The sequence below is a fragment of the Fundulus heteroclitus genome, chromosome 20, assembly GCF_011125445.2.
Source record: "Fundulus heteroclitus isolate FHET01 chromosome 20, MU-UCD_Fhet_4.1, whole genome shotgun sequence".
Lineage (NCBI taxonomy): Eukaryota > Metazoa > Chordata > Actinopteri > Cyprinodontiformes > Fundulidae > Fundulus > Fundulus heteroclitus.
The window spans coordinates 16,783,066-16,802,387 of NC_046380.1; the positions used below are offsets into that span (position 1 = coordinate 16,783,066).

The 19,322-nt window shown below is 39.0% G+C and overlaps 1 protein-coding gene across 1 annotated transcript in view; it reads left to right on the forward strand.

The window, feature by feature from the left end:
• The window catches only part of syn2b (synapsin IIb), a 104,137-nt gene that overhangs the window by 49,659 nt on the left and 35,156 nt on the right, over positions 1–19,322 (forward strand). Inside the window, exons 2-5 of the mRNA XM_036152069.1 lie at positions 8,605–8,662; positions 11,907–11,998; positions 16,897–17,053; positions 17,242–17,331. Coding sequence (XP_036007962.1) covers positions 8,605–8,662; positions 11,907–11,998; positions 16,897–17,053; positions 17,242–17,331 — 397 coding nt within the window. The remainder of the gene's footprint in view (positions 1–8,604; positions 8,663–11,906; positions 11,999–16,896; positions 17,054–17,241; positions 17,332–19,322) is intronic.

The following is a 19,322-nucleotide window of genomic DNA, read 5'->3' on the forward strand; positions in this document are numbered from 1 at the left end:
AAAAATTCATACCAATGGATATGAAATGTCAGTCAATTAAACATTAGGTTCAACAAATTAAAGTAAAAAGTCAAAGTTGTGGAATTCACTCAGTAAATACGTAAACTAAACAGGGAAAGTATTAATTGCCTTTAATGTGCAATCACAAACACCAGTAAAGCCGTTCTTAATTAAATTCTAATTAAAAGTTATACCAGCGCTTGGCTTGTACACATTTGCATTTTAGTGTAACGCTGTCAGCTAATGCCAAACACTATTTATGACACGTCACAAGTGCAGTGTGTGTGTGAGGAAGGTTTGTCTCTGGGTAAACTGGATCCCTGCAGGGCGCCGACAGGGTGGGTAATAGCAGGAGGAGGTTTAACAGGCTCCTGTGATGCACCTAAATAATTCAGGTGACATCTTCACCTCGGGCAAGAATAGATGAGTCCATCCCACTGATTTGGAGCTTTGTATGCAGGTTTCGGTGACTGTGGCGGGTGAAAAATCTGGTTTATCAGGCTAATTCGATGCTGCTGATATCCGCACTGATAACAAGGGGCTAAAGTCACACAAACGTTTGAGCACTGATTGTGGGCCTCCCTCAGAGAAACAGATCAACATTACATGCCTGTTAATGTTTTAATCTGGACGTTTAATATCTGTGTGTTTAAAACTTCTTGCTCTCAGAACAAGTGTGAGAATAGCAAACCATTACTGGCTCGTTAAAACGCTTAACTGTCGGACAGGAAAGCAAAAATACTTTTGCAAATTTGTAGGGCTTGTAGAGTTTGTAACTTAATACTTTAATTGAATTTTTAGCTGTACGCAAACAAATAGTCCTTCAGGCCTTGTTGTGGTGGTCTAACAGCAAAGCAAGCATGCTGTCATAAGTTGAAGGACTATGTGTTAAGTTTTTGGTTTTGCTTTGTACTTTACATTTTTTTAATGGTCGGGTAATGTCCTCTTTAGGGTTTTATTCCCTGTCTTAATTTGGTGATGTGGTTGCTCATGTGCACGGTGTCCTCTTTACTTACATTTTTGCTATACCACCAGTCCTTTATTTGCTTGGTTGTATTCCTTGTTAATGGCATTTATTGCTAATCTGGGGCTTTATCATGCTCAGTTATTTGTTTACTTTTTTTCTGCGATTCTACTAGTATTTTACTAATTCCCCTTTGGTTCCTTGATTATATGTACCCCCACTGCTTTACATTTAGTTAATCAGTCTCACCTCTGCCCACTCTATTAATCAGCCTTATATTTTTTGGACTATAAGTCATTCTAGAACATAAGTCGCATCAGTCAAAACATGTATCATAAAGAGTCAAAAAACATATATAAGTAGCATTTATTTAGACATTTATTTCACAAAATCCAACCCTAATAACGGGCCTTTAATCTGGTACGGCAATTTTTTCAATTACTCAATTGCATCCACAACATGCTGAATAACATGGAACATACCTGGGAGGTTGAATGGGGAAATTAGCATAACGTGCCAGCAACTCCAACTAGCAAGTTACCTGCAAGGTTGTCGACAGCACGTATCAGTGTAATGGCCCGTTACATCAAGACAACTTGCATCTGCAGGATGTTGGAAACATAGTAAAAAGCAAAAACTCCCAAAACGTAAAAACTGCAATATGATTTCTTTGGAGAGATAATTGTTTTATATGGTATAGGTGATATTTTCAATATTGGTTTTAGGGATAATGTTGCCTTGATGTAGTTCACGTCTGTCAGCATATGAATGTGTGAATGAATGGGTGAATGACTGAATGTAGTGTAAAGTGCTTTGGGTTTGTAGGACTTGATAAAGCATTATACAAGTATAGGCCATTAATCCATTTAATACTATATTTGCTACCAATAGCTTTATTCAAAACTAAGGGTTGTGTATGGTAACAGATAATTATCTATACTTAATTTAATGTGTGTTTCTTGTTATTAGAATTCATTTCCTACTCTAACCTCCTCAACTGTTTTAAGTATCGAAATGTCTGCCTGTACATTACTGGAAGTGAACTGAAGCTCACCAAGCTGCCATATTTCTTTGTTGAACAAGACCCGAAAGCTGGCAGGAGGCAGTCAAGTGCACGCCAAAGGGAATATTTATGGCTGAAAAAATTTGAACAAACTTACAGGAACTGAAGATGACTGAAAGGGAGGAAGCAGTAAAACATCACAAGGGAACACATGAAATAGGGTGATCTCTGGAAAAATACAGAAACAGGCAAAAACAACCACTGAGCAAACAAAAGTAAACGAAACAATTCACTGAAATGCCAAATAAAACCAATTTTTAAAAAAGCTCAAAACCTAAGTGACCATACAAAACCAAAGTAATTAAAATCATGGACCAAGCTGAATACTGTCTCATCCAGCCTATTTCCATAATGATGGTAAAAAAACAAATGAAACATACAGGAGTATTAGAAAGTCTCCATAGAGACTATAAACTATATAATGAAGTCTCAGCAAACAAAATGCTGTGTTTATCCACTGTACTCTCATTTATATGCACTCTACCCTGTCAGCAAAGATGGAGAGCCTGCTTTGAAAGCAGAGTTGTGCAAGCAACTGATTGTTGTTCCTTAAATTAGGAAATGTTAGCCATTTGTAATTGAATATAAGGCTACAAATCATTCTAAACTTTCTGTAAGTGATTTTAACCTTTTTTTTTTTTAGAGGAAAGGTTGCATCTTTTTAACCACCAACTAATTGTTCCTTTTTGCATCTAAATGCAACACTTAACGATGAGTCATTATTTGTTGGCTTTCTGCTGATTGCATTGCCTGGTCAGGCCTTCAGAGATGTTGGGATGAAAGAAAAAGAGAAGAGGGGGGATCAAAGGCGATTAATTAAAGCAGAGAAGCATTAGTGTGATGATAATAGAATAATATCATTTCCTTGTATGGCCGCTTCTGTAATCATCTACTGGAGAACAAGAAACAAAGATCAAACTATCCGAGTCATTGCGGAAATGTGAATGTAAACTGAACCGATAACAAGCAGCAACAAAATGTGGTAATTACAGCTGGTTTTAGTACATGCACTTCTCACCACTAGTATAAAATCCACGGCAAGCCACAGTATTTTTCCATCTCATTAAACCAATCAGGATTCTGTTGGTTCATTTAAATGTGCACATTCCCTTAATGCATCCTTACTTTTTCACAGCCACAGAGAGTAGGGAAAAATATGTATTAATGGAGAGGATCAACAGTTGGCTACGGGATGAGAGAGAGAAAGTCGGACAGAGTGGAGACAAAGATCAGACAGAAAAGGAGTTAAATTATAAGGCAAGTGAATTTCCTGTGATGTGTATCATAATTTAATGGGAGGCAGAAACAGTTTCATATCCTTACTATGGTGCCACCTCTTGTTAGCAAAGCCTACCATGTGATCCGAGATCTCAAGCGTTTGAAAACATAGCTTAATATTTATTTTCTTTCCCCAACTGTTAAAACACTTGAACCACATGAATCTTTGCCTCAAACCTTGTTTTACTGATGTAAATTTGATTCTTGTACTCGTGGCAAGTGGGACAGCATACTTACTGGCCGTTATCTTGAATCTTGAAATAAACATATCAGATATTTCTCTCTTTTTTCTATTACTTCCAATCTCTTAGTTCTTTACTCTCTTTGTTGAATTGACTTTAGAAACATAATTGTCCACAGGATTTCTGAGAGTCATTGACTGCGCTGATCGTTAGTGAAAATGTGATCCCATCCAATGGCCAGAGAAAAAAGAAATTCCCTGCTGAGTTCCCTGTGCAGAGTGAGAGCTGCTTTGGTCATGCTGTTTTTATTGCACCCGTGTTAACCATGATACCTTTGCAGGGATTTTTGCAATTAATCATCCTGCTATCTTAAACCTGATGGCAGACAGCGATTTAGGCTGCCAGTTATAAAGAAAACTATTTCCTTGTCCCGGAAGTGTTTGGCTTCTCTCAACCTGGTTAATCAGTGTTAGAAGGTCTTGTCTCATACTAATAGAGAAACGTACGCAGCAGCTCTCAGACATTGTCCGGACTCAGATACAGACCGGTCTCATTAATCTTTATGGCTCATTTTCACCCTCAGGGTGTCTCTTGTAACAAAACGCTGGTATTTTCTCATAATTTTAAATAGTTTTGAAAGTCTTTGCCTTCCTTTCTCATTATGACATTTATTGAAAATTGACATCTAGCTATGATGGAATAGGAAATTATCTAAATTTATAACAACAAACTAATTGTCATGAAATAAATTAATCAGATGTGCCTTCCAGATGTGTTTGCTTCAGCTGCTAACCTGATGAACAAAAGACCATATAAACGCTCATATATAGCCTGTATTTTTTTCTTCTTTTGGGACTAATTTCTGATTCCTTCGCTCCAATTCGCCGGTGTAGCTTTATAAATTAGCATATCATTAAGAAGTTTATTTACAGTTATGGATTTCAAAAATTAAAAAAACACTCATATTGTAAGAGATGGTGCTTAGGCAATCTGACATTCTAGCCAGAAACTGAGGTGCTTTTAAAATGTTTACTTTTAACAGAGAGAAAATGACATGGTAGGCAGGCAGAACAGATGATGCAGGCGGGGATGCAGGCAGAACCAGACCGGACCAGGAGGTGGACTTGTACTGACGAATTGCAGGCAGAACCAGACTAGAACAGGAGCTGCAGGCAGAATCAGACTTGAAGCCACCGACGTGTTCCCAGCGTGAGCTTAACAAAACCAAGGACTCCCTATAGAAACCTTCTCCAGGCGGTGCAAACAAGCACTAGAAAACAGAGTGTTTTGCCCAAACACCCAGACACTAGGAAAGAACACATGCAGGAGGTGAAACAAGACGAGCCGTTCTGGCAGGGAGTGGTTGGAGGCAGGTGTATGCAGGCGGAGGAACAGGTGGAATGACTTAGATGGTAATCAGTGGCGGCAGGTGGAACTGACTAAGGTGGCCCGGAGGCGTGGAGCATGGCGTCAAATAATCTGTCCAGAAAGTCCAAACACAAACAAAAACCCTAAATCATGACACTTATTCTATAGATTAATGTGTAACGAATCTATATAATATCTTAGCGACCCAGCTTGAATTACATTACTGAAATAAATCCACTTTTTGATGATATTCTCATTCACCGGGGCTTACCTGTATGGAGTTTCAGCGATTTGGGTGACAGTTGTATGAATAAACACACTGACTGAACATAAAGATTTTAACATTAGCATTTCCTGTACAAAACATATAATGTTATCAGAATGTTGGACCAGCAGTTTTGAGATGAAAAAAAAAACTGAATTTTGGCCATCTGCCATCACAGCCATGGTTGGATTATGTTATCTCCTTGAGTGTCAGTGATGGTTTGATAACGTTGCATCTGTATTCTTGTACTGGAGCAAAGCAGCATGTGGGTGTACGTCTGCGTTCCTTAAATCCTACCTGACAGCATTCAGTGGTGTTTGAATTTAAGAGATGTGTGCCGGCCCCAAATTAATTAGTGGAAACTGCAGGGATTACCTGCCAGGGTTGATTTACAACCCCACAATGTATTTTGTTATTGCGTCTTTGTCGGATTAAAGTGAAATCATGTTAGCTGTGAGGCTCGTGCCGCGCTCATTACTCGCTACTGAAGATAACGGGGTTATTGGATGATTAAAAAAAGGAAACAAATCAGGTTATATCACATGATATTTTGCTGGAATAAGCCTGAGGGCCAGTGTTTACATATGAGGGGGGACAGCAGTCTGCTGCATCCTTTACTTTCTGGAAGGTTATATGCAAATATGTTATATTTTCTTTTAAAACAACAAATTTTTTAATGAATCAGGTTCACTGATTTATGACAAGTGACAGAATGTAGGTGTTTTTTTTTCTTTTGTTGGCTAACCATTTAATTTTGTGTTGGTGTTCAAAACTTCAGAGCAAATCCTTTAACATTGTTGATCGCCGTGCGTACGGTGTGCCAGCAGCTTGACAGAAATGCCGATCAGATCACGCTTCAATTCTGTGTCTGATTTGGTTCCCATTTGACATAACACTATGCAGCTGTAAATGCAATTAAAATATTCCTCATGGCCATGATAGCTACCAGTAAACAAAACTGGAAGGGCTGAAATGGGTTATGAGGATCATTACACCACACAGTCTCCAAGCACATTTTTAAGTATTTTCATAATTGTCAGAAGTGAAAATATGCAGCTGGTTGGTGACATGTGGGCAATTACAAACTTAAAATGCTTAAATGGGGGGAAGTTCCAGCCTCATTTATTCACTACAAGATCCCCAGGATGCAACCATTCAGCTTTGCAGATGTCTGCATATTACGTAAATCAGCACTGATGGACTTTTACATAAAAATGAACACCTGTTACATTTCTGTGAGGAATTCACTTGATTGGAGAGTAACCCTTCTCTGTATTTCTTCTTTTACTGGACCTTTTATTCTAGCGCTGTTCAATTAGAGGTAAAGAAGAACGAAAAACAGCTGCAAAAAGGTATATATAGTGTCCAAAATGAGTTTAAATAAGATATATTGAATATAAAGATGTCTGACTCAAATTATGTAAAGGTCTAGGATCACATTTCTACCAGTCTGATAGTGTAGCATGTGCACTTTTGTCACCGGCTAAGCCAGTCGGCCATGGAAATTGGACATGTCAAATTGTGTTGTAATTGGAATATGATGAGAGGCCATGTGTATTAGACATATGCAGCACTGTAAGGGAAGGGAAATTACACGAGTGCTACTCAAATCTCGTGACTATCGTCCAGAAATAATATGAGTTATTGTCATGCTGAGACGTGCGGACGCATTATGTGCACTGATGATAATACAGCATTTATTCGGACGCAAAAAGAAAATCGTAAACATCTTTTTTGAGAACCTTGTTATTCCAACAGACAGAAGAGATCCATGCTTTAGATTTAACTAGATCACTAAATCACACCAGCACCCTCAACCATCAACATGCTTACATGAATCCAGTCCTTTAAAGTGACCTATGAGTTCTTTAGTAGTGTAAGTTTTTGTGACTCTGCAGGCCAAATTAATGAGAAAATCAGGAATAAAACCTTATCTCAAAATACTTGTCAAATCCTTCCTGCGCCAGAATGAGACACACACACACACACACACACACACACACACACACACACACACACACACACACACGCACACCTGTCACGTCTGTCACATCTGTTGGTTGTAACTTTAAATAAATCACACTTTTGACCTGCAAAGCCGCTCTCTCATGCACTCTGTTAGGATTCAGAGTCGTATCTGGTGTTTTTTGCTATGTTACCCTCAAACTGAACAGCTGGAAAATGCTTGATGGAGGTAAATAAAGAGGATGCATTAGGTGCTTTTCAGAAGAACACTATGAATATGCAGCACTGCGCTGGACTGACATTTGAACCACAGATAGTGAACGCACGTTAAATGGGACTATTCATTACTTTGGGACTAATGATAGAGGTTGTATTGAGATTTTGTTGAGTTGACACTGTAGATTAAAAGTTTTCAAATTGGTATTTGATTCTGCTGCAGACATGGGTTAATTGGTGTCACATTTTGTAAGCGGTGCATGTACAGAGAGTGAAACTCATATAATAAGCTCATACATTTTCATTTTAAAGTCACTCATTGTGCTCGCACAGGTGTTGCTTACAGGACATTAGGGCCAGATACTCAAGGTGTTTACAGAGTTTACTAGGTCCTTACAGATGGTCTGATTCTGATAAACCATATATTTGAGTCAGATTCTTCTTCAACGCATGACAAAAGATCCTGCGTTGGTCCATGGAACGAAATACTCAAACTAATTTCTAACGGACTGCACAGAAATAAATGAGTGGATATAAAAATTGACTTACAATTATTTGTACTTTATGTGGAATGCTGTTTGATAGGTATGCAATCTAAAACGGTTAGAACAAAATGTGGAAACATGAGAATGAACAAGAACTGGCTTTCAGCAAGAATTTTCTGTAATCTCCTTTGAAGTAGCAGACAAAATGAAACACAAATACTAATTTCTTCCTCACGCTGGTGAGGAAGAAATGAAAGAGGAATTCTTGAAGCTTAGCAAAGGTCATCTCTGATGTGATAAAAATATAAATGCTCTTTCTGGCCATTGTTTCCGGTGTGCTTTATTTAGTGTCAGTGTCTGATTAGATGATGGAGTCGGAGCAAAACCATCTGTGATCCGTTTGCAGCCCCCCAGTATAATGAGACATCCTGGGTACTTTGGGTTATTTTGGCCTCTACGTCTCCTCACTGTCAGTCTTCTCTCCATCTGTCCTCTGCTGTGTGTTTACTGGGGTCCATGTCACTCTCAATCATAAGGCAGCCAAAAAAGCCCATAGAGAACATCAAGACACTGGGGAACACATATGCATTAAAACACAAACACGTTCTCTGTTTCTTTTGAACAAATAAAAATAAAAGGCCCCCTTTTTTTTAATCAATACTTTCCAGCTGAGAAACTTTTGCCTCTGCAATGTTCAGGCATTCGTATTGAGTCATTTGTACATGATGTGAATGGTCCAGTAGGGGGCAGCAAATGCATCTGGGAAGTTGGAACACAGGCTTTGACAACTTTCTTTCTCTCCCTTCTTTCTCTTTTAGGGCAAAGGTGTTCAGAGGAAAGAAGGTCCTTGGAGAATACGACATCAAAGTGGAGCAGGTATCATATTGATTTGTGTAGCGGTGATGCATCAGAATGATTGATGAAAAGGTTAGAAGGGATCATAAAAGAGATGACAGAGATAAAAGGGGAACTGATGGCATGCTCAGTATTACTTATATTGAAGCATCCAAAAAAAAATGTATTCCAGGTCCTTAGAGAATGTGTTTGATGTTTTTCAGGGATCTATAGTAAGTATAAAGTAAGTATTTTGTTGTATTTTAGCTTATGATCAAAAACATGAAGAAGCTGAGGTTTTGTCAACAGCTTTAGGGGATCCACGTGATTTTGACACAATTGATACTGCACCAAATTTGTTTCTTATTACTTTTCACCCTCTGTCAAGTATTTGAGTGAGATAGACACACACCAGCCATACATGCAACAAATAGCAATACATTGTATATTCTGACACCTTTTAAAAAAAAAAAAATCAGAGCCAGTATTGGCTTATTCAACAGTTTGAGCCCCAGTTCCTTGTCTGGTGGATCTCTTTGCTTTTCACTACGTGCCTCTCACTGATTGGCTCTGACCAATGCAGACCAGGTTACACCACAAAAAAGCTTTAAAGCCCCAGTGTGTAAGATTTTCACACTTACACACCATCTAGTGGTGCGCTAAATGACTTGCAAGTGACCTCGCCGTTAAGCGCGTAATTACTACGGAAGCATAAATGTGACAATGCTAACATGTAATGGCTACTGCTAATAGGTACGGTCATGGTGAGAAATGTTTTTTTTCGCACTGTTGACAAGTCTCTACTTGTTTTTTCTAAAGTGGCTTGTAAAATCTGTGAGTTACGTTTTTTTTTTGGGCTCGTTTCTGAATGTGCAGTTGCTTATTTGGGTTCTAAAAAAGCGACTATAAACACGAGTACGGAGAGCAGGTCTCGCTGTGCACCACAGACAGTGAACCGGCCAGCTGAAGTCCCTCTGCCTCCCAAAAGCTCCCTGAGAGGGAGAGGGAGACTAACAAACGACTAACACTTTCTGCCAGTGGGACGAAGAGGCGGAACAGATGGTAAAATGTGTGATTAGCTAGCTGAGCAACTACATTCGTTTCTTTTCCAGCAGGCTCCCACGCACGTTATACTACATAAAATCGGCCAGTAAGCACAACTTTAATCATATATAAGGCACACCGGATTACAAGGCGCACCATACATTTTTGAGAAGATTTAAGGATTTTAAGTGTGTCTTATAGAATGCCAAATAGAATGATCTACGGTCGTCTTTGCTTGTGTATACTTGACCTCCAACGACAGCATGTCCACATATAAGAAACAGATAGGGAGAATGCATATGGCTGACAAGTTTGTCCCTTTTCAGCTTCTGAAATCAGAAATAGCGACGCAACATTGTGCCTCCCAGTGGGTGCAGCAACACCTATGTATTCATAAACTACTAATCCTAAATTATGAGAACACTTTTAATCCTAAATTATGAGAAAACCTTTGTTTTTGATGTGACGTTATTCGAATTGGCCATGTTTATAAAAGCAATACTTGATTTTTGCTAAATAAAAGCCAAATTAGTTACACACTGTCCCTTTAAAAAGCAAAATCTTCATCATTGTACAGGGTTTTTCAGCTGGCTAGAAATCTGTCACAACTCATCAAGTGATGTTTAAAGTAATATTTGCACTCAAAACTTAGATATTCAAAATTTCCAGTCGGAAACAGCACATCAGATCCAAGTGAGTAGAAATTTCGACTGAAAAAGTTGTAATATGTCAAGCAGGCCTGAGTTTAGCATCTGATGCAGGTGGCATGAACATAAAATGTGATCAAAATGCAGGAAGGAACTATTTCTTAGCCCTTCTCAAATCTAATTGACGCAATTCTGTACAAACTATATTTCTTAACATATCTGTGTCATGTATGGAGACAAACAGGCTGTTATCATCCTGTATTGTTACCAGTAGTGCCATAAGAACTAGGAAATCTGACTGTATTTCTGAGTTACAACTACAATATGCTGAGATCATCATTCCAACATCCCAGCACATTCAACACAACATCAGTTTCAGCTGTGTTATTTTTTTCCTTGTTCATCTCCTCCTCTATATGGTTAAGGATCATTTTGCTGGATCCGGTCCTCTTATAAAACAATTATCTGATGTTTTTTTGCTGCTGATTGTGAAAAGATTTTGTTGAGTTGCTCTGCCCTTCATTCACCACAGGGAGCTTCAGCTCCAGCAGCTCCCCACTTATTTTGCTGGAGGCTTCAAGTCTTTCACAGATAAAAGTGTCTAGGCTTTTTGGCAATAATTGTTATGTTTGTGACAATTAGACAATTAGTGTTATGTTTGACAAGATATAATATTTAGAAACAAAAAAACTCGCCTAGCATAGAGCTGTTTCCACACGATTCTCTAAAGTATCTAAATGAAGAAAACCTTTGTGCTTTAAGTAGTCATGTTTAAATCTGTGACTACACTTTTGAAAATCACCTGTACGTCCAATAAAAACCACTAAAAATCTCTTCATCCTCTGGTTGGTTACATATTTGCTCAAGGTATCTGTTTCAAGCCTCCCCAATATAATGTTTTGGTTTCATAGTGGTTTAGCCAACTAACCAGGAAACCATTTCATGACGCATTTTGGTTGCTTGAATGTCGTATGACTATTTTCAGTCGATTCACAGTAAACCGTTTCACACCTAATAGATCTTATTGTAAACCTCAAGTCTCACCACAACAATGAAACGCGCATCGGACCAGACAGGAGTCGGCGGCTATGAGTCACAGAGAATTCCTCGTTGTCTCTCCAACCACACCAAAGAGCAGCGACGTGCGTTATTTTCTAGAGAAGCGGCATGGTTTATGTCTGCAATGAAGCAAATCAAGACTATGCAAATAAATAAGCCACGGCAAAACAGTAGCCGGGTGTTTTTATTCATTGCTGCGTACTGGCATGTCTAAAGAGTTTGTGAAAATGAAAAAGTGATTCATTGATTTGATTTCAGTGCAAACCCTTAGTTCAGATGATAAACAGCACGTAGTCATATTAGTTTTAGAGTAACTTTAACATCATCAATGTTTATGGCTAAACACACTAATCTTGAAACTCTGAGTAAATTAAAGTGGTTTTCTGATTCGTGTATTTTCAGAGGATCTGTTCATCTATAGCAATGCAGATATTGAGCAAAGAAGACACCTTTTATTCATGTAAAGCAGGGTCTGATTTATCATCACGTTGTAAAGTTTAAACTGCCCTGTGTTTTTTTTGTCTCCCTCCATGCAGGCTGAGTTTTCGGAGATTAACCTTGTGGCTCATTCAAATGGAACCTGCAACGTTGACATGCAGGTCATCAGGGGCGGCACCAGGGTCGTCAGGTCAGCTCCACACATCTCATCTACACGCCAAAGCACGTACTGATTAGCCAAGTTGTTGGTCAAATGCTGAGCGAATCTCAAACTTGAACTGCACCTGTCTTTTTAAAGCCAAACTGACCCTTGTGGACAAGACCTACAAATAATAAAAAAAATAAAAATAAATCAAAAGCTCTGACATTTATCACCCCGCAAAAGTATACAAACCTCTCAAACTTCTTTTTTTTCTACGTTTTGATGTACAACCAGTGACATCAGTGGTAGACCAACTCTCAATTGCACATAATTGTGTTTTTTGTGAAAAAGTGAAAATCTAAAAAGTGTAACACGTGTATGTTTTCAGACCCCTGAATATTTGCAGGGATAAATATTTCATAATCTGGAGGTTGAGATTTTTCGCCGTTCTTCTTTGCAAAAACTCAACCTCGTTTAGACTGCAAGGACAGCCACAGGCATCAATTTGTAAGTCTCTCCCTTTGCAAAGCTTGTCGCTAAACGATTACATTATAGCTCTGGATGAATGTTTAGGCTCATTGTCTTGCCGAAAGATGGGCCTCTGTCCCAGTGTCAGCTCTTTTCAGCCTCTAATTACCCTGCATTTAACTCCCTCCATCTTATCACCAATTTTGACCTGCTTCTTCATACCCCCTGAATAAAGTAAATCCCTCAGAGTATATTCTAAGGTGACGTGCATTGTTAGTTTTTCACTACACATAGCACTCCATGCTGCAAGTGTCTGACTTCTTTCAGCAATGGCTTTCTTCTTGCAACTTTATCCAATAAAACCAAGATAGTGAAGAGCATAAATAATATTCATATATGCAGATTCTCCAACCTGAGTCATGGATTTCCACAGCTCCCCTAGAGTTGATTGATGCCGCCCTCGACCGGGCTGTCATTTCTAGTGATATGTTTGCTTTAAACCTTTTCCAAACTTTAGATAGATGGACTCCATCAAATGACTTTTGCAGGCAGATGGTTGCACCGTGTTTTATTTTGTTGCCTCAGAGTAAAGAAGACTTTATACGAATTAACCCCAGACTTCACTTTCTGGTTGCAATATGAGGAAATGTGGAAAAGTGTATAAATACTTGCAAGGAACTGTAAATGCTAAATTAAAGACTATAATTTAAGAATAAAAGCAGGTTAAGTGCAATAAATATTTTTTAAAGAACTCCAAAAAAAACAAAACATGGAAGAACGCTGAAAAGATGTCTATTGTTTGCCTCCGTTATGGTAACGGTTTAAAAATAAACTTTAATGAATATTTTGCCCATTACTGTAGAAAAGAGAGCATCTGACTAAATTTGCTGAAGTTAAATATTGTATACATTGTAATCTATATATTAGAAAAGTGAACTCTTTGTTCTGGAAATATGATTTAATAACATGAAACCTTTGCAACAAAAAGTGTTTTAGGATCCAAACAGGTTTGGATTTGTCTGATTTTCTCCTCAAAACAAAGCTACAGAGCCTTTTGGAATAATAGTTTTTCTATCAAATTTCAATGCAACATTGTTCTTTTTGTCCAAAATATAAGTAAAATGTTTTGTCTGCTTCTGCAATAATGACTAATGATCCAGAGGCTTCCTTTTTCTGTGAAAGCAGAAAACAGAAACCCCCCTCAATACATTCGAAAGTAATAAAGTGACTTGTTTACTGAAAGCCATGACCAAAGGCAGTACCCACAGCCTAGCGCAGTCGATCTGCCTACAAACATATGAACTTACCGTAAAACAGACAATAACACACACACTCACACATACCACAAACCCCCAGTGACTCAACACAAGTGTTCAGTCTAAAGACTGGCAGCATTTCACCAAGACTCCGACGCCCACAGCACAGCAACAAACACAAGCAACAGGAAATGAAGACGGCACCTTCAGTCTGGCAATCAGCAGCTCTTTCTTGTTGCTCTGCTCTATCGGGGGGTGGGAGGTGGGGCTCTTAGCAGATAGAGAGGCATGCAAGCTTTTCTTCATAAAGAAATAGTAATTTACACGTATCATCCTGAAGGTCATGTGCACATGGCAGCTTGATTGCTTCATGATATCTGTTCAAAGCTCCTCCCAGACCTCCGGAGCTGGACTGTTTGCTCTGCAGACAGTCATTAAGGTTCCAGCACAAATGTTGGCCCTTCGTTTCTGACTACAGTGCTGTGCTTTTAGACCCTGACGTTCCTAACTATCTGCATTAGTCTCAGTAATTGCACTGTGTCCATCGATTTGAAGTCTCAGCAGTGATTTGCTAACTGCTCAGAGACTGCAAGTTGCTTAGTAACCTCCATCACGTCCCAGAGCATGTCACTACACAATCTACAACTTTCCTTTGTCTGTTCTTATCCTTTTCTCTTTCTTTCTTTCTTTCTTTCTTTCTTTCTTTCTTTCTTTCTTTCTTTCTTTTTTCTCTTTTTTGGCAAGAATTTAAAAAAAATGGATCAAAAGATTGTTGTTATTATTATTGTTTTAAAATAAATATGCGATTTTGAATAACCTTATCTTCAGGAAGTGGAAGACAGTCATTGTAGGAGTCATACACAGTTTGAGAGCTCTGTCTGCAGTTGGACTCTTGCTGATTTTGTGCCAGCAGTACTCTTGAAGCATTTACAGATCCTGCGGTGCATGCATGCATGGTTACTGTCCATCTGCTCAGCCAGGTCAAATTACACAGACTCGCTGGCGCTGAACGGACAATCATATTGGCCATCCATCAGGAGTTTATTTTAGTGAAATATTTTCCAGACTCCCTGGACATTGCAACTACTGGCAAGGTGAACATAATATCACTAACCATCATGGCATCAGTTAATGTACGGGATACTTTAAGCACAAAGACTACATTTTGTCCATAAATTAGAAGTATAAGAAACAACAAAGAAGGGTTATGTCCAAGGATTTTAGTAGGTTTTATGAGATCCAATCAGTGACACGGGTCTGGGCAGCCTTGTCTCATTGATGCTTGTGGGTAGCAACATGATCTAACAGACAAGCTAATTTGAGAGGGGTGTGGTGGCCTCGTGGTGAGAGAGCAGGGCACTTGCATCCTGGAGAGGCTGCAAAGTAGTTCTGGGTACGAATCCCACAGAATGCCACTCTGGGTCCATGAGCAAGATCCTTAGCCCCAGAATGCTCCTCTGGCATTGTTCAGTCGGTTAAATGCAGAGGACAAGATTTATTGGAATGTGTGTTGCAATGACAAATAAAGATAAAATATATATTTTCAATATCTTTTAAACAAATTATTTAAAAAATTTAGCTTGTCAAGGCATCATAATGTGCTGCATATGGGCTTGAATAGCTCCAAACCTGTCATACTGGTCATAATGTTATGCCTGATGGGTGTATGTTACATCATCATGATTGAATTTGCTATTTTCTACTGATTAAAAAAAAAACGTGTCATTATAAAATATTTTATGAGTAAAATGTTTGAATGCACAGTGATAGTTTCAACATGGGCAAAACGGCTCACTTCCCAGAGTGGCATACCCTTGGGGCGGCACAAGCTTTCAGGGAAAAAAGCCTGTTGTCAGTTACTAAACTACTACTGTTTTTGATTGAGACGAGCCTAAAAACGTAGTTTAGTGGTAAAAATTGAATGACATGAGTTTTGTTAGGAGTCCTCGTATGTGTCAGAACCCACAAAGCATTGTAATTTGTTGAATATGGAGCTCCTCTATCCATCTGTCCATCCATCCATCTAGTTATAGTATAAAGTAGACCTCATGTGGCCATTTTTGCTGGTTTAATCTTTAAACTGTTTTGTTACAAACAGGTGGGAAAAACACTAAAATACTGAAGTTAGGCACACCTTTACAGCATTGTTTTTCAAAGAAGCAGGCCTTTAATCGAAGTGATAAACATTTTTCACTTGTGCAGGAAAAACCCTGAAGCATTCGAAAAGAACACACTTTTCATGCAGGGCAATACAAGAGAGTAATTTACCACTGGGGCAACATGAAAAGCTCAGCTCAACGTGACAGTGCGACCTGTCCTTCTCCGTCAGCTTAGCTAAATTGTAGTAATTATGTTCTTTCTGCAGAAAATCCAGTTCTGCTGACATGGTTGCAGAGTCGTTCCTCTCTGGCGCTTTGTTACAACACGGCTCTCCATTTCTTGTGATGTCAGAGTCATTTCTCACCTCTGTGTGTGCTTCAATGCGCTGTAGCTCACATTCCCTCACTTTCTCACTCACACGCAGAGACAAAAGGAAGAACAACAGGAGTCATTGCCCATCATCGTCAGCCTTCCCCTGAGCTGAACTGCAGTGAATATTATGACTGACCTTTACCTGCTGCTCCAGACGTGCTGTTCTGGCTATACTGCTGAGGTTTTCTACGCTTAATTTGCTCCCGATGACTTTGCTCATTTTAAACGGCACAAGGAAGTAGTCAAATTATCCATAAATGCATAAAATTACAGAACCTTTTAGTGTCTGCCGTTTACCGTTTAGTATGTTAAGGATTATGCATCCCTTGCTCCCTCATCACATTTTCCTGCAGTTCTTCTAACTGCTAGAGCTGCAGCTGGCCACCTCAATGACACATTTCACCGACAGCCTAGTTTCACCTTCTGGTGATGAGGTTACCCAACAGGACAAAATGTGTGGGAGGGTTTAACAGCTTCCTGCTATTCTGCCTTTTCCCCCAAGCTTGAGGCCTAATACCAAAATAACCTTCAGACTGAACTGTAAGGCCATAATTATAGATGTCCAAACAAACATGGAGACTTGTAATTATTAGCCAAAGTCTCATAAAAGGCAAAACAGACTCAAAAGGGTGATGTAAAATTATTAGGTAGTACCAAGGCCTAGTGGTTATAGTATAATATAATGGTATATATCGCCAATAAATATTTTAGTATGCTAGATTTTAATCTCTCTTTATTTCCCTGTTCCAGGTCATTCAGGCCTGACTTTGTTTTGGTGCGCCAACACGCCTTCAGCATGGCCCAGAATGAAGATTTTAGGAACTTGATCATTGGTCTTCAGTATGCAGGCGTCCCCTCGGTCAACTCTCTGGACTCCATTTACAACCTGTGTGACAAACCCTGGGCTGTAAGTGACCTCTGCAGAACAAGTTAAATATTTTTTTTTATCTAGATGAGTTTTTAGAGATGTGAAGATTACATTTGCTTTTCATTCGCAACCACATTCTAAATGTCCACAGTGGACCAGTGGGAAAAGTAAATGAAATAAAAAGTTCAGCATTTTCACTTTTTTCTGTTTCTCTCCATGTTCTCCAGTTTTCCCAGCTCATCAACAACCAGAAGCGGTTGGGTTCGGATAAGTTCCCTCTCATCAATCAGACCTTCTACCCCAACTATAGAGACATGGTTAAGTTTTTTCTAGTTTAAGCTGTGTGTTGTGGGTTATCAGTCCATCTGCAGCAGGACTAAACCACCAAAACATTTGCAAGCAACACTGTGGCCACTGATGACCTAAAAAGATCAGTTCCAGAGAAAAGTTCACTTGCACTCTTTATGGGCATGTCATGGGAAATTTGAGCTTTTGATGGTGTCTTTAAACTACTGAAGTGAAATTATCATACATCAAGCAGCTTCAATGATGTACGTCACTAATATTTTACTTATCTCGCTGAGGGAACTACACCTTGACAATAAATATTCTGTTGCCATCAACAAGCTCCTATCCTTTTTCAGGCTGAATATTGGACCAATCTTTTTGCCATCTGAATCTGTAGATGTTTTTTTTTTAACTGTTCCGTTTCTTTGCAAGAACTCAGCCTTAACACAGATTTTAACTTGACTTTAAGTTTACTATTTCAATACCTAGTTTTGGTGTCTTTAATTTCAACTATCAAGCTTTTGTTTTGAGGTGGAGTTAAAAAATTTCAAGTGGTACTCGTTCTTCTTCATCCCACCTACCTTTGGTAATGAACGGCACAAATGGTTGCTAAACATCTTTCCAGCATGGTACCACCACCACCATGCTTAAGAGTCACTTCAGTGTTCTGCTGTTTGAAAGGCTCCTCCAAATGTTCTTTGGGTTATCTTGACCAAAACTGCTCAATTCTTACATCAGCCCACCATGAAATGCTTCTTTGGTAAACATATTTCATGAGGGCAGGTGAAAAGTTCAGTTGAGACTGGATGTATCTTGGAGCAAGACAAGGCAAGTTTACTTGTATGCCGCATTTTAGCAACAGCATATTTCAAAGTGCTGTACATGAACAGAACATGAGGGAAAAAAAGTGCATTGCAGTGGCATAATAGAGGCAGGTCATTAAAAGTTGGACTACAAACTTAATCTAATGATGTTTCAGTTAACAGTTTGAATAGAGCAGTCAAAGGCAGTCGTTAATAGCTGACGAAAATGAAGCTGTGTACTAACTCTTGATCGCACCTCCTTTGGTCCAAAAATTATCTCAGTTCTGTTTTTATTCAGCTGAAGAAAATTTCGGCACATCCATGCATCAGTGGCGGTTCAAGACCAAATTTAGCAGGGGACCAGGGTGGGGACAGTGTTATTTCATGGGGGCACATAACAAAAGAATGAAACAAAAAAATGGCAATATTTTATTGCTTAATACATTAAGTGAGTTGGAGACAATCACAGCTCTGGTGCAATGCCGTAATTTTTAAATGATTGTTAAAGTAAAACTGTAAAGGTAAACAATAAATCTGGTCCAAGGGAACAATCAGTCACAGTTTCTGTGCCAGTTTATATCATGATTAGAAAACAATTTACTATAGTGTCTTCAGTACAAAAGCCATAAAAGGGGCCCGGATCAGTTCTAAAGGGGCACTGGCCCCTGTTGGCCCCTGTCTAGAACTACCCATGCTGTCTTCTAAGCATTTAACCAGTGCTTGAATGGGTTCATAGTCTCCTGGTGACATGGTGATGTAGAGCTGTGTGTCGTCTGCATAGTTATGGAAAATTATGTTGTTTTTATGATCTGAGCTCGAGGGAAAATTTAGATATTCAATAGGAGGGGACCGAAGATGGACCCCTGGGGAACCCCGCAGGTGATTTTTGTGGTCTCTGATGTAAAGTTACCTACTGATACAAAAAAGTCCCTGTCTCTCACGTAGGATTTAAACCAGTCAAGTGGTGTACCAGAAAAGCCAACCCAGTTTTCCAGGCGCTGTAACAGAATGGAGCGATCAACAGTGTTGAAAACTGCATTACGGTCCAACAATACCAGCACTGTGGTTCTTCCACAGTTTATATTTATATGGATGTCATTGAACACTTTGAGTCTATGTACTGTGGTGAACATGGAAACCTAACTGGAAAACATCAAAGCAGCTGGTCATTGCTAAGAAGGTATTTAATTGTTGAAACACAGTTTGTTTTTCCAATA